General features: G+C 39.8%; 1 protein-coding gene across 4 annotated transcripts in view; it reads left to right on the forward strand.

The window, feature by feature from the left end:
- Positions 1–16,034, forward strand: part of LOC118411201 (phosphoinositide 3-kinase adapter protein 1-like) — a 39,872-nt gene that overhangs the window by 15,692 nt on the left and 8,146 nt on the right. For all 4 annotated transcript variants that reach the window (XM_035813284.1, XM_035813286.1, XM_035813285.1 and 1 more), the window contains 3 exons: positions 665–861; positions 1,672–1,840; positions 2,968–3,120. In XM_035813284.1, the coding sequence (XP_035669177.1) occupies positions 665–861; positions 1,672–1,840; positions 2,968–3,120 (519 nt within the window). The remainder of the gene's footprint in view (positions 1–664; positions 862–1,671; positions 1,841–2,967; positions 3,121–16,034) is intronic.

Raw genomic sequence — 16,034 nt, forward strand, 5'->3', positions numbered from 1 at the left:
AAAGGTACTAAATTTTATTTTGTTGGTTACTGGTTGCAGCTCTGGCCTATGCTGAAGAACCAAACATTGTTAAACTCTTTTACGCATGTTTGACTAAATTCTTTACCCAAATCATAGCATTTTATAATTATCACAGTATTCTGCCAAATTTGTTCTTTTTATGAGCTTAAAATGCACAATCTGACATGAAGGCTCATTGCATTTGTGTTTAAATATGCAACAGGTGTATAGCTGTAAGGAATGCTGTCTACAGTGTTCTTTCCATCCTCTTTCCACCAGACAGCAATCAGTGAGCAACGTTTGAATGATGAAAATTAGACATTAGTGATCCATGATTTCATAATTGAATCATGATGTAGGATACAAAAGTGACTCAGATTTGATAAACAACAAAACATATAATTATGAAATGTTATAAAGATTTGTTCTTTGTGAATGAATTTTTTGACTGATCTTTAAAATACTTCCTCACTTACCAGTCACTCATTGGTTGCAGCCTGAGGTTTCAAACTACTATTATTATTATTTGATATAATGTGAATATTGTCACTTTTTTTGGCTTGCAACCTATACTGATTGCCATCCAGGACAGCAAGATTAGACAAGAATATGAACTTCACTATCCACATATCATAAACCTTAACTCGTTTTCCATATCTTACAGCATACCACCCAGAGGAGTTACCCACCCTCATGCACTTTGTTGCCAAGTATGGCCTGAAGGACATGTGTGCGTCCCTGCTCCACTGCCCTGGGGCACTCAACGCCTGCAGCATTGCTAACTGCAACAACGACTTTCCACACAACCTCGCTGAGAAATATGGGCACATGGATCTTAAGAAATACATCGAGGACAGGATTGTGAGAAACTGTTATCATCATATCTTAGATACTGAATACAGTTTTCTTGTCAGATTGTAAATTCTGGAATTTTTGCAGTGTTTTTCGTGGTAACCTCTCACTAGTCAGTACTTAACAAACTGCACTTATTTCAACTGCAAACTCAGTCAATTACAAAGATACAGAAAGCTCTTTGTTTTCTCCTTGCCACAAAATTGTTGTGTTTTAGACGAATTTCCATTAACTTTTAGCACACTATCCCTCCGGCATAATTTGGTGCTCTCTGCACACAATTTGAAGATCACATGTGATCTGTCTTTCATTGTGTAATACTCAATTTATTTCAACTTCCAACTCTGCCAAAAGATAAGGATAACTCCTATGTTTTCTCCTTGTCACAGAATTGTAGTGTTTAATATAAATGTCTATTAACTTTTAGCACACTATCTCCCTGGCATTATGAGTAAAGATTTTGTGTTATTTGGAACCAATTTCATAGCCATCACAGTTTTCTATGAGTCAGATGTTTTTGGACCCCCAAAATTATTATGACAGTTTTCTATGAATCTAGATATGATTTAGACCAACAACCTACCTCATGCTGTCCACTTTTCAACTGATAGTTGCTCCCAAAAGCTTTCAGTGTAGTCAACCTATGATGTAGTTGTTTAAAAACTTGTTCTTCCTTTAAAAATATAGTAAAGCCTCTTTGTTAGATTCTTTTAGACAGCATGATGGGGAGGTGGTCAAAGACATGTTCTATTTTTTTGTGCTGCATAGGAATACAGCCCATTTATCAACAATGTTTTCTGTATGCTTCTCTCCCCACAGGAATTGGGAGCAATTCTGGAGGAGGAAATGGGCTCTGGGTACGGATATGTGGATATGGACAAGGACTTATACATGAAGATGACAAGGGTAGACCCTGCATATGGCTACATGGCTATGGGGATGGGGAAGTACTACAACACACACTCCTATCCCCGAGAAGGGGGATACTGTAAGTTCTACACCATCTGTCTGATCTAAAGCAGTTATGTTGGGAAATTGTTATCACTTTATCAATACTAGAATTCAAGGTATGCTGTAGTATTCCATAGGTAATTCCATATTTTTGTACAATTTGAAAAAAGATAAATCTATTCCATTCTTTGCCTTGATATGATGCTTTCTGATGGAATATGCATGTTTTCTTGGAGTGACCTAAGGAACTTGAAAATTTTCCATTGTAACATACATGCATATATCTCTTGTACAGTAGAATTTTTACACAATCATGCATATATCTGTTGCACTGTACAATCATGTAACTGTAATATACATGGATTGCATATTTTGTTGCACTATACAATCCAGAAACCATACAAACTTGGTCAAACACCTAACTATTGGAACAAGATAGTCATATTGCAAAAGCTATTTATTACTGCAACTATAAAGTGTTATTAGATGATGGTCAAACACCTAATTTTACATATAACTCCAAAAAGATATTAAAGGGACATAATGTAGAAATATGGCGCCAAAATTTCAAATGTTCTGAACTTGAAAATCTCCATTCAGATTGACATTTGCAACTTATTTGTAACTTATCTGCGTCATTTTATCACATTTCTAGTGCTAATTAACAACGTCAAAGTAAGCCGCGACCAAATTCACTTACTTCCGGGTAGCCTACCGGAAGTAAGCCGACCGTAGATTTCCGAATCGACCGTTGCGGTCGCAGATCTTCGGAGCGTAGCGGGACTTTCAACAAACTTCAGTAATGATTCGAGCAAACCACCGAAGGCATTCTAAAGCGCACTTTGGCTCGCCGGCGAGTTGAATAAAATGGCGGACAACTCAAGCGGCGGAGGGAAGTGCACATATTTCAAGACATCCTCACGGATCAACAAAGTCGTATCCATACGTTGTAAATATTGCTGTGCAGTGTAATGAGGTAGACTCAACTCATTATGTAGAGAAATGGCCGAAAACAGTGACTTTAATTTTACATTATGTCCCTTTAATGTTGCCAAAGCTAATCATTACTACAACTACAAAGTGGTATAAAACATAGCAGTCCCTGTTCACTAATGTCAGCTCTAATGGACCTCATCATCTTAAATCATGTCTTTCTCTCCAAAGACAACATTTTCGGGGGTGCAGGTTCTGTGGAGGAACAACCTGACTATGATCGACCCTTTCCTGTTGCCATACCTGACCTTGATGTTTATGGAGAGACCTTGATGTTTTCAAGTACTGGCTTCATCAAGGAAGTCCTTCAGGGTCATGAACAAGGTATGATGTAACACTACTCTTTATTGATCCCTGGTCAGCACAAGCACAAGCCACTACCTCAAGATTGTGTTAACAACATAGGGATCTAAAACTTAAAAAAGTCAAAAACTACAGTTTGAAACATAGCTCTAAGTACAGTGACAGTATAGTGACATCAATAATCTTTGAGGTAAATTACAAGTGCACGGTATTTTAATCTTGGGAAACACTTCTTGTAATCAGTTTTGTGTAGGTTTTGAAAATCTAGATACCATTTTGAGTACCATTTTGTCCATTTTTTGATGTGCAATGCAGTACTCTGAGTCATTGCAGTGTAGTATGGTGACTTTAAAATAATTATGACTTCTAACCAATTCCACAGATACACACAATGATGTAATTGCAGATATACTTAAAGTAATATACATCTTAAATACAGGCTAAACCAAACCAAGGATGAATGCAGTGTTTTGACTCATCATGTAGGCAAATTTGAAATCTGATGTAAGCATCACGGACAGGTGTGTGTACAAATTATGTTGTGCACCAGTGTCCTGCATCTTTGTGTGAAAGGTGAGATCAGCACCAAGAACAAGCATTTGTATAGATTGTGTAGTGCATCAGCATCCTGTTTGTGTAAATGGTGAGTTCAGCACCAAGGACAGGCATGTGTATAGATTGTGTTGTGCATAAGTGCCCTGCATCTTTGTGTGCAAGGTGAGATCAGCACCAAGGACAGGCATGTGTAGAGATTGTGTTGTGCATCAGTGTCCTGTAAGGTTGTGTAAATGGTGAGATCAGCACCAAGGACAGACATGTGTATAGATTATGTTGTGCATAAGTGTCCTGTAAGGTTGTGTAAATGGTGAGTTCAGCACCAAGGACAGGCATGTGTATAGATTATGTTGTGCATAAGTGTCCTGTAAGGTTGTGTAAATGGTTAGTTCAGCACCAAGGACATGCATGTGTATAGATTATGTTGTGCATAAGTGTCCTGTAAGGTTGTGTAAATGGTGAGTTCAGCACCAAGGACAGACATGTGTATAGATTATGTTGTGCATAAGTGTCCTGTAAGGTTGTGTAAATGGTGAGTTCAGCACCAAGGACAGACATGTGTATAGATTGTGTTGTGCACCAGTGTCCTGGAGGGTTATGTAAATGGTGAGTTCAGCACCAAGGACAGGCATGTGTAAAGATTGTGTTGTGCATAAGTGTCCTGGAGGGTTGTGTAAATGGTGAGTTCAGCACCAAGGACAGGCATGTGTATAGATTATGTTGTGCATAAGTGTCCTGTAAGGTTGTGTAAATGGTGAGTTCAGCACCAAGGACATGCATGTATACAGACTGGGCTTTGCACCAGTGTCCTGTATGTTTGTGTAAATGGTGAGTTCAGCACCAAGGACAGGCATTTGTAAAGATTGTGTTGTGCGGTAGTGTCCTGTAGGGTTGCATGGAAGGTTGAGTTCAGCACCATGGACAGGCATGTGTATAGATTATGTTGTGCGTAAGTGTCCTGTAAGGTTGTGTAAATGGTGAGTTCAGCACCAAAGACAGGCATTTGTAAAGATTGTGTTGTGCGGTAGTGTCCTGTACGGTTGCATGGAAGGTTGAGTTCAGCACCATGGACAGGCATGTGTATAGATTATGTTGTGCATAAGTGTCCTGTAAGGTTGTGTAAATGGTGAGTTCAGCACCAAGGACAGGCATGTGTATAGATTATGTTGTGCGTAAGTGTCCTGTAAGTTTGTGTAAATGGTGAGTTCAGCACCATGGACAGGCATGTGTATAGATTATGTTGTGCGTAAGTGTCCTGTAAGGTTGTGTAAATGGTGAGTTCAGTACCAAGGACATCCATGTGTATAGATTATGTTGTGCATAAGTGTCCTGTAAGGTTGTGTAAATGGTGAGTTCAGCACCAAGGACAGACATGTGTATAGATTGTGTTGTGCATAAGTGTCCTGTAAGGTTGTGTAAACGGTGAGTTCAGCACCAAGGACAGGCATGTGTATAGATTATGTTGTGCATAAGTGTCCTGTAAGGTTGTGTAAACGGTGAGTTCAGCACCAAGGACAGGCATGTGTATAGATTATGTTGTGCATAAGTGTCCTGTATGTTTGTGTAAATGGTGAGTTCAGCACCAAGGACAGGCATGTATAGCGGTTGTGTTGTGCACCAGTGTCCTGCATGATTGTGTAGATGATATGTTCAGTACCATGGACAGGCATGTATGCAGATTGTGTTATGCACAAGTAAGCTGTAAGGTTGTATGAATTGTGAGTTCAGCACTATGCATAGGCATTTATACAGGTTGTGTTGTGCACCAATGTCCTGTAGGATTGTATGTTTGTTGAGTTCAGCACCAAGGACAGGTTTGTGTTTAGATTGCATTGTGCACCAGTGTCCTGCATGTTTGTGTAGATCATGTGTTTATCACTATGGGCAGGTGTGTGCACAGAATTTGCTATGCATCAGTGTCCAACAATGTTATTGTGGACAGCGAGTTCAGCATCATGGTCAGGTGTGTACAGAATGTTTTTGTTGATTGTCAGTAGCTGTGTGAACAAATTATGTTGTGCACCAGTGCCTTATATGTTTATGTGTGTGGTATGTTAAGGGGCATGTCACAACACACCTTTTTTATATGTATCATCAGCTACTGTGTCTATTTCAGCTTCATTGGCATACGTTTCTTAACAGCTGTCAATGTTAGAGTCTGTTCTCAGTCCATCACTTGTTTCTGGGGTGATGGCTGGCGCAGGTATATTAGGCAGGGGCCTTGTGGCAAGGCAGGCTTTTTATCCCTTCACTCTTTCTCTCAATAGCCTTATTGACATGAACCCTAGAAGTGCTCTCAACGTTAGAGTCTGTACTCAGCCTGTCTCTTGTATTCTCTGGGGTGATGGCTGACGCAGGTATATTAGGCAGGGGCCTTGTGGCAAGGCAGGCTTTTTTTATGCCTTCATTCTTTCTCTCAATAGCCTCATTGGCATGAACCCCAGAAATGCTCTCAACATTAGAGTCTGTACTCAGCCTGTCTCTTGTATTCTCTGGGGTGATGGCTGTAGTAGGTATATTTGGCAGGGGCCTTGTGGCAAGGCAGGCTTTTTTAATACTTTCACTGTTTCTGTCAATAGCCTTATTGGCGTGAACCCCTGAAGTGCTCTCAACATTAGAGTCTGTACTCAGTCTGTCTCTTGTATTCTCTGGGGTGATGGCTGTAGTAGGTATGTTTGGCAGGGGCCTTGTGGCAAGGCAGGCTTTTTTAATCATGTCAGTCTCTGTTGCCGATTTGAAATGTGCTGAGTTTTGGCCTTGTTGCATGGGCTGTGACTGCACCATACTAGCTATTGCTCCATCCTGTTGGGCTGCTTGGATTGTTTGGTGATTTCTGGCAGAAGGCAATTCATTGGCAGTACTGCTGCAGGTATAGCTATAAACAGGATTTTGAAATGGCACAGTGATGTGACCCATAGCTGTCCTGTTATTTAGATTGAGAACATCATTGTTTTGCACCCGATGGTCTTTGATGAACTTTACGATCAGACAGGTGATGAAGGCAAGGCCAAAAAGACTGGCTAATGCAATAATGAGGATATGGGTAGTTGTGATCATTGGTTCCTTCCTCTTTCCTGTCACATCACTATTTAATAAGCCCCTTGTCACTATCGTGTTATCAGCGTGATAGAAGATGGTTTTTATACCAATATGTTCAGAATCTCTTTTGTCACTTTCAAATACAGTCTTGTATTCCAGCTGTTTGATTGTAGCTGCATTAAACATGCTGTGCTGGATGGTATCATACACTTTTGTAGTTTTGTCCTCAGACCCACTTTTTGCTATGTGTTTGGAAGTCTTCAATGTTGTTGAAGGAAGTATTGGTGAAGCACAGGGTAATTCAGAAATATTAACTTGTGAGAGTTGCTGTCTCTGTAGCTGATCAGGAGAAGCACAGTAGAAGTGAATGAAATTGTAATTGCGGGTAAGGAAGGTGGCATCACACTGTTTGCGGCTCAGATATACATGGCTATGCAAGCATTTCATCTTATTGATCAGCCACTGCAATTTGCAGTCACAGTGGAAAGGGTTATGCTCGATACAAATTTTTACCGTCAGGTGTGGAAGGCCCAGATTACTTTCGGCAATGGATGTAATCTTATTCCTGGACAGATCTATCATACTTAGTTTTGTTAGCTTTTTTGCACAGGTTTCAAGATTAATATTGGTTATCCTGTTCCGCTGTAAATGAATGAGCATCAAGCCTGGCAAATTACAGAGTGATGTCCACGGAAATGTTTCAATAAGGTTCCTTCGAAGGTTCAGGGAGTACAGATTTCTTAGAAGGGGAAAGGGACTTACATTGCAGATTTTGTTGTTCCTTAGATCCAGGCGAGAAGTATTAGAAGGTATGTGGTCAGGAAATGTGGTCAGTCCACGAGATGGACAATTAATTTTCAAACCCCATCTATGTGAACTAATGCAATCTTTCAGCAAGACATCACCCCTGCTACTTGTAGCTCTACAAAAGATAAAGATAAAAACTGCAAATAGGCAGCTGACAACTCTCATCTCTCCTGGGATTCAGTCTTTTTTTGTGTAACCTTTGTCCATACAATGTCAATTCCAAAATATATCAGAGTTTCCGCTGGAAATCTACTATTCTAATCACATCATTTCATTTAAAAAACTATACAATTTTCTGGTTTTAGCGCTACTGTTTTTCATGATCACTCATTTGCTTGCAATCCATCTTAACATCAGTTTTTCCCCATTGTGCAAGTTTTAAATGTGCCCAATTGTCAAGCTTCTATGATTTTTGATAAAGAATTCTCAAAGTGACCTACATGTAGCTTTGTGCTGGATGTGGCCTTCAGAGGTCAGTCGGACTCCTTCAGGATCTTTGAATCTCTTGTCCTTGAACGTGTTGAACGAGGAAGGCCTGTCTCTTGTGGCAAAACATATCCGCGCACATCTTGTGTATTTCACTGCACACTGTATATTTATATGGTTGGGAGACAAATCATGTCTCCAAGAGTGCTGTGTCGTTTTTTTAGAACAATCTGGAACCACACAGAAGATACTTGCCCTGGTATCAATCTGACTGACATTACAGCATCCTAATACATGTACATGGCATAGTGCCAGATTTCCCAGATATGTTTTCATAGGATAGATTTTAGAAAAAACAGACAAAAAAGAGATTGGCTTTGATTACACATGATTGTCACATTTAGATATTTTCTTCATTGAGACAGTACTTTGTACAAGTGCTAGCAGTTTGTATTTTAGAACACAAAGTCACTGCAATTGTTTGTTGAAATTAACCAATATCCAAATTTAATCAGCCCGTTACCAGAAGGCTAAAACTTGATCCTTCACATTCCATGAAATATGCATTCTGTCTGTCTTACATGTTTTCAAAGTCAAGTCTCATACTCAAATTATCTTTAGTCTCATAACACAATGTCATAATTTGATTTATGTCATACCTGTGATGCGAAAACGTTCGATACGGGTGTACCGGACCGGGCCATAACTTCCGTATCAGACCGGTTCCAAAGGCGTATCACACGGGCTCCATTCGAATAAATCGAACTGTTTCGAGCGGGCCGAGTGTGGCGCCATCGAAAGTTCAAATACCTGATTCAGACGTTGGAACATTACTGTTGCAACACTTTTTGTTCGAGGGCACCAAATTTGTTCAACTTCTGGTGCATTTCGCATCAAAACAGGCCCTAGGGGTTTTCTTATGTGGGTATTACATAATTGAAGTGGTTAAGTCACCAATGCTACTGAAATACAACAATTTCTGTTTGGCCTTCGGGCGATCTGACCCGCGGTCGGGCTGATACCTCAGGTGATACGGAGTACACCGTGTTGTTTTCTATATACATGTACATGTACATTGATAACTTTTATTTATGTCATACCTGTGACGCGAAAACGTTCGATACGGGTGTTTCGGACCGGCTGATAACTTTCCGTACGGCCCGGGGTTATCACACGGGCTCCATTCGAATAAATCGAACTGTTTCGAGTGGGCCGAGTACGCCGCCATCGAAAGTTCGAATACCTGATTCGGACGTTGGAACATTACTGTTGCAACGCTGTTTTTTTCGAGGGCACAAAATTTGTTCAACTTCTGGCGCATTTCGCATCAAAACATGGGTTTTCTCAGGTGGGTATGACATAAATAAAATACAACACGGTGTATTCCGCATCACCCTCGGTCTCAGCCCTCCCGCGGGTCGGATCATCCGACCCGCGGTCGGGCTGATACCTTGGGCGATACGGAATACACCGTGTTGTATTCTATATGTATGATTACTGTAGGATAGCATCTTTTGCTGTACATTTGTGTACATATAATTTGTTCACACAACAGGTTGTAAAGCATTCCTGCATTCTATGGGTTGCTCTGACATGGTGCAATTCTGTACTGAACAAAAATAATTCCTTTTCTGCATACCTGCTCTGTCCCATGCGTAAATGTTGCAGCCTGTAGAACTGCTACAAGACAAATGAGTGTTGTACATGCATATGTAGGAGCCCATTTTTTGAGAAAAAGGTGACTTACGGACAGCAGGCAGACTTACTGTGCAATCTTTGTATCTTTGTGTCTTATGGGACATATTCATATACGTGGTCAACTGCTGCGTCCTTCTCAGCCTCATTGACATAAATCGGTGAAGTGCTCTCAACACTAGAGTCTGTATTTTCTGGCAGTTCTGGCAGGGTCCTTGTGGCAAGGTTCTGGCTTTCTTTCACATTTGTTTCACTCTTTGCAGATGGAGACTTCAAACATTTGTTAGTCACAGCTGAGTTGTGATTGTCTGAGTCTTGAGACAGCTGGTCATGATCAGTTGGTCCATTTTGAATAGTTTGATTGCAAAGATTTGGGGATGTTTGGATTGCCTGAGTGGGAACATCCCCTCGCATTGGGGGGTCTGACTCATTGGTGGTGCAGGTGGCGACATAAACAGGGTTTTGGAACTGCACAGTGTTCTGAGATGGGATAGCAGCTGCTGCAGCTGGCAGCCTGTTATTGGGGTTGCAAGGGTCTTGAAGCTGTCGACATTTGATAAGCATTAGAATCAGGCAGGTGCCTATAAGGCAGCATAGCACAGTGATGATAATGTCAACAGTTCCAATCACCGGTCCATCACTAGTACCCTTCTCCATCACATCCGTAGTTCTATTCAGTTCCCCCTCCTTTTTCACCATCACATCAGCAACAGTTCCAGTCAGCACTCCGTCACTCTTATCTATCACAATGTTGACTGAATCACCTTTGGTCACGGTGATGGAGTTGTGGTCAGTGTCCGAGCTGATAGGAGGCTGAGATGTGCTTTTCTTGATTTCATTGTCACGGTGTAGTATGGCGCTCTTCCCATCCGTAAGTTCAGTTGTGGTTGTGTTTTTGTGGTTGGTGATAGGAGGCTGAGATACAGGTATGCTCTTCTGGATGCCATAATGCAGTATGGTGCTCTTTCCACCCATAGGGTCAGTTGTTGGTTTATGTGCACAGCCTAGCCCAGGGACAGAAATGTTTGAGAATGACAGTGCTTGTAGCTGATTTGGTGAATTACAGTAGAATTTATTCAAGTCATCAGCACGATGGCATGTTAGAAAACGAGCAACGCATTGTGAAGGGGTGTTGCAAACCATATTCTTATGATGAAGGCCTTGTAAACATTTCACCTTAGTGATCAACCAGAGCAATATGCAGTTACAGTGGAAAGGGTTAGAGTCAATGAAAGCTTTTGAGATGTAGGGAAGTCCCAGCTCACTTTCAGTGACAGATGTAATCATGTTGTGTGACAGATTGATATAATATAGATATTTGAGCTGATTGATGCAAACTCCAAAGTTGACATTTGCTATTTTGTTCCACTGTAGATGGATGAACCACAAATGTGGCAAGTTACAAAAAGACCTCCATGGCAAGAGTTCAATAGCATTCTTGCTGAGGTCCAGTGTGTTTAACATTCTGAGATTTGGGAAATGATCAACAAAACGAATTTTGTTGTTGGACAGATTTAAGTGAACAGTATTCGGTGGTATATCATCAGGGAATGTTCCCAGGGCACGGCATGAACAGTCAACTTTTATGCTGTTGCGTAAATCAGCATGCTGTTTGATGCAAGATTTTGGCAAGGCTTTGGCCACGCTGCTTGCAGCCCAGCAGACAGTTGAGATGAAAAGAACAAGAGGGCTGCTGACAACTCTCATCTCTACCAAGAATCTGTTTTGTTATTGCAACGTCTCTCTGAAAGATTGATATTAATACCAAAGACTATTTCATCTAGAGTTTCTGCTGAAAACTTCAGATTGAGTTTCATGTACATGCATGACAAAAGCACCAAACTAGAAGCATTCTTTTTGCATTTTCTGGCTACTGTCCTTTAAAAAGAATTGTCAAAAGTGACCTAGCTTTGTATTCAAGGTGACCTCCTGAGTCCTGGTGCTTCAGAAGCTGCCAGTCTGTCCGTGTTTGTGGACGCCAATCTTGTTCGTGGTGTGTTGAACAATGATGAGGGAATGTCAGGTGCTGGTGCACGTGTCATTGCAAATTGTATGAAACTATTCAAAAGCACGAGAGACAAATCTCATCTTTTCTGAAGATTTAGACTGTTTCGTAACTTATTCTGAAACTTCTGAAGGTCTGCTCACAAGTTTCTCAACCTTTTTCAGTCCACGTGCGTGCATGGCCATTGCATTGCATGATTAACTTACATCAATTTAGATTTGGAATACTTCTACTCATAATCAGTCCATTGAAAGATATTTCATCTTATAAAATCAACTGTGTTGGTTCAGAAATAGAAATAATCAAATGAACTTACTTACATGTATGGGGTTTTTCATAATTTGGTTTAATGGGAGATGGGATAACATGGTGTACTTTTTCACTGCTAAAACTCACGGCGATCCATGGCTAGTTGTCAGAGAGTGGTCAAGTTTTGATGAATGATTTTCTTATAACTTCATTTTAATAACATACTTGGATAAGAATTACATTCATATGGTTTATAAACCCTTTATTTTCCGTGTTACAAGCGGCAAACTCTTTGAGACATTTTTGTGATTGTACCTTCTGATTTTGTGCTACGCTTGACAGTGTGCCCTAGCTTGGAGTACTTTTTAAATTTTGCTCTGGCTCGTCAAAACTTAATAGGAATCGAATTCTGTGATATTTTTAGATTAGTTTTCTTTGATAGTAAAATTGTAATTGTATGTACTAGTACTTCTCATCTCGTGAGGAGGGCTGAATTGTTATTGACGGTACGAATCATTTCTTATAGTGTAACAAATCTTTGCAGTGTTTGCTCGTCTGCCACCTTCAAGGCTACACTCCCTGGGGAAAACGGTGGTGATGCGTATGTTTTTTTCTATGATTGACATTTGAAGACCCACATTTGCAGTGTTCTGTGAAGTTTTGTTTCTTATGTGTATGACATTTGTGTGGCTGTTTTGTACAGGTTGTATATTTAGGGACACGAACCACCAATATCTAGTAACAGGTGACCACAAAATGATTTGGCCTGACCAACATTATTGTGAAAATTACATTTTTTTTAAAAACTGCATGCAGTGAATATGTGTAATATTTTAATGCCATCTTAGGCTGGGTACCATCTTAGGGCTCCTCCCGTTACATACATTTTGTTGTAGTACATGTATGGCCTTTGTTCACTCAAACAAAAAGCAAATCCCACCTATACCTGTTGCATGCTATGGGCATAAGCTATGGATGCAATTTAGTTTTTTTTTTGAGGTTTTAATGCTTTGATTGAGAAAAAGTTTCCATGACTTTAGGAAAAAGCTGGAAAAGTCTATTTCATTGGGGATATACCACAAGATTTTTTGTTTTGTTTTGTTTTGCTGTTTATCTTGTAATTTACTCTTTTGATTGTTCATTGACAGATGTCCATAATTCTCACCAGTTGTCAACACTGTGTCACTCTATTCCACTTTTGAGTTTTGAAATTTTCCGCTTACCTCTGTAAATAACTTCATCAGGTTGGCAATTTCTTCATATAGTAACTAAAGGTTCTTTAGGCACAACCCACTTATCTGCTTTATCATTCAATAGATGTCGCCTTGAAATTTGCATGGATTCCTGTTACTAGTACAAGGAATCTGCATCAATTAGCCAAACAACTAGCTGATTGGCTTTTAAGCTTCAACATGATATAATGAAAAGCATAACAGTTTACTGTGTTTAAAAGTCCTTGCCTCATTTAATATAAAGGTTGACAAATGAGCAGTTATCACTGTTCTTTTGTGTCTCCCTGTCTGCTTTCACCAGAGAATTTCATGTATTGCTTTGAAAAACATTCATTATCATGCAGCTTGTGTGTCTTTTTCTCTCATTAGCCAATCAGAGCTCTAAGGTTTGATATTTGATGTAAATACATGCGAATAAGCATTTTTTCTTGCACGCAATACCAAAGGGCAAGCCTAATGCTATAATAGTATAGTTATATTTCAGTGGCTTTGTCCAAAAAAACAATTTTTTTGTTGTTGTTTTTTTACTTCTGGGAAAACATTTTGCATTTTTGTGTTTTTCCAGAAATGATGCCTTTCTACTTTCACACCGAATTTTTCTGTTCTTTAGAGGAATGTCAACAATCTTGTCCAATGGCATGCTCACTTTAAGTTATATTTTGGCAGAAATGAAGAAAAAGTAGAAAGGCAAAGAGAGACAGGCTGAGCTCACACATATGCCAATGTAATATTGTTCTCACAAAATGAAATAGAGACAGTGATTGCAAAAGACTGCAGTTGAACATCAACATTCAAATGTAATCAAGTGTTAGAAAGAATATTCAGATGTAATCAAGTCTGTACCAGATTCACACACGCATCACATGCAACATGCATGGCGTCTTTCTTCATGCTTTCCATGATTACGTAGTGTTCATGAGTAAAACTTCTATACATTTGTGTTCCACACACAGTTACATAATATACATTGTACAGAGTCTTATTTCACTGCTACAATAACTGTAACTGTAATAACAGAACAGTTGCACATCAAACAGTTTCTTTTGGTGACAATGATCACTCTTATAGTAGCTGTAGGGCTGACATTACAGTTGGACCACTCCATAGGATGGCATGTTAAAATACACTAAAACAAGGCTTCAGAAAAGTACTAACCCCAATTTCAATCTTAAAAAAATTTCTCCACCAGACAGCCACAAGGGTCATCTTAAGTTTGTAAAAACTGAAAGAAAACAGAGGGTTAACCACTTCAAACTCCGAGGAATCCCCGCTCTATGAAAGAAACCTCACCTTTGACCCCAGTTTTCTCCTGATACCACCAATATGACACAACAACTAAAATCCTTCCGCGCCCCACCAAAACTGCTAAACTGAGCAAATTTTGACCAAAATGGGAAAGATTAGACCTTGCCTGTTCCTTCTATCCCCAAAAGTCTCCAGGTTGGGCCAAAATTTTCAAGGAAAAAGAAGATTTTAAAGGATTTTAAGTCACACCCAAATCGTCTTCCCATTTTGTGCCTTCTACCGCGCAACTCAACTGTGACGTCAGCCCTGTACAACATTAACTTTAAGATTTTGCACATGTCATGCTTAAGTCACTCAGAAACAATGCTTTAGATTTTGTTCTTACAATTCACTCATCTCAATATATCATTATACTTAAAGCTGATTTCTACATTGCAACATAAAACCCAGAAAAGTTGCTGTTGCTTTGGAATAAAGTAAGCTATCCCGTGTTGCTACAATATGTTACAATTTCTCAAGTTGTTTCAAGTTTTATTTATGTTCTTTGTAATGCTGATAATAGATATCATTTGTGTACTGGCCCCCCTTAAAATCAATCAAGTTGAAAAATTGAATGGGCCACCCAGTTTTCTGAAATTTCAGTGTATAGATAAATAGAGATATAAAGGAATAAGTTTTAGTTTTTTTAAGATTCATATGTCATGGCATCCACATCTCCTATGAGACATATTGCACTATAACAAAGCCTCAGAGGTACAAAAGTCATATATAACTTAGTTCATAGTCTGTTGTATTTGTGTTTTCAGTGATGGTTTTTGAAACAGGTGTTCTTGGCAGAAGCTTGACAAAAAACAGTTTCTGTTGCTTCACTGTCTGCTGTGAAAGCTTTGAAACATGTTTGTTTGTTGTTGGACTTGGTTGTTGGATAATGTTGTTGATCTACAGATGCCATCTGCTGCTTCTGACTGTTAAAACATTAAATAAACATCTGCCTTACAGCACTCGGCTACTACTGTAACAGTACTATTTGTGAACGCTTTTGGTGACCGTGTGATATGCTACATTTTGTATTGGTGGAGTAATCAGTTTGGTCAGTTTCACAGGAGCTGTTGGTCCAACCTGAATCTTCTGATTACTTATTTGTTTGGGGACCACTTGAGAAGATTTGTGGGTTGGTCCTTCAGTGGTCAAGCCACCGCTGGCATAGACAGGGTTTGGGAACTGTGTGGTGTTCTGAGACAGAATATTCATTGCCGCCCTACTCTTAAGGTTACGAAGTTTCTTCAACTGTCTGTATTTGACGAGCTTCATAATCAGGCAGGTGGGGAAGGCCGAGCTTAGAAAGCTGACCACCACCATGATGATGATTTGGAGGGTTCCAAACATTGGGGAACCATCGGACTCACACTTCTTCATAAGGCATGTGGGAATCAGTATGTAAAACTCGGTGTCGGTAACATTACTCATTGGCATTGCATTCCTGACTGCTGTAGTCAGATTTTCAATATCTGTGGTTTTGTCAGCTGGAAGGTGAACAGTTTTGTTGACAACTCTGTCTGTGGTAGCCTCTTTGAGCTCAGTGTTATTTAGAGGAAGTACAATGAAATCTTGGTTTAGTTCACCTCTACCAGCTGTGACATTCTCACTGTCCAGAAATAACAACAGGGAGGGATTCTTGTATG

Source organism: Branchiostoma floridae, chromosome 3, assembly GCF_000003815.2.
Source record: "Branchiostoma floridae strain S238N-H82 chromosome 3, Bfl_VNyyK, whole genome shotgun sequence".
NCBI lineage: Eukaryota > Metazoa > Chordata > Leptocardii > Amphioxiformes > Branchiostomatidae > Branchiostoma > Branchiostoma floridae.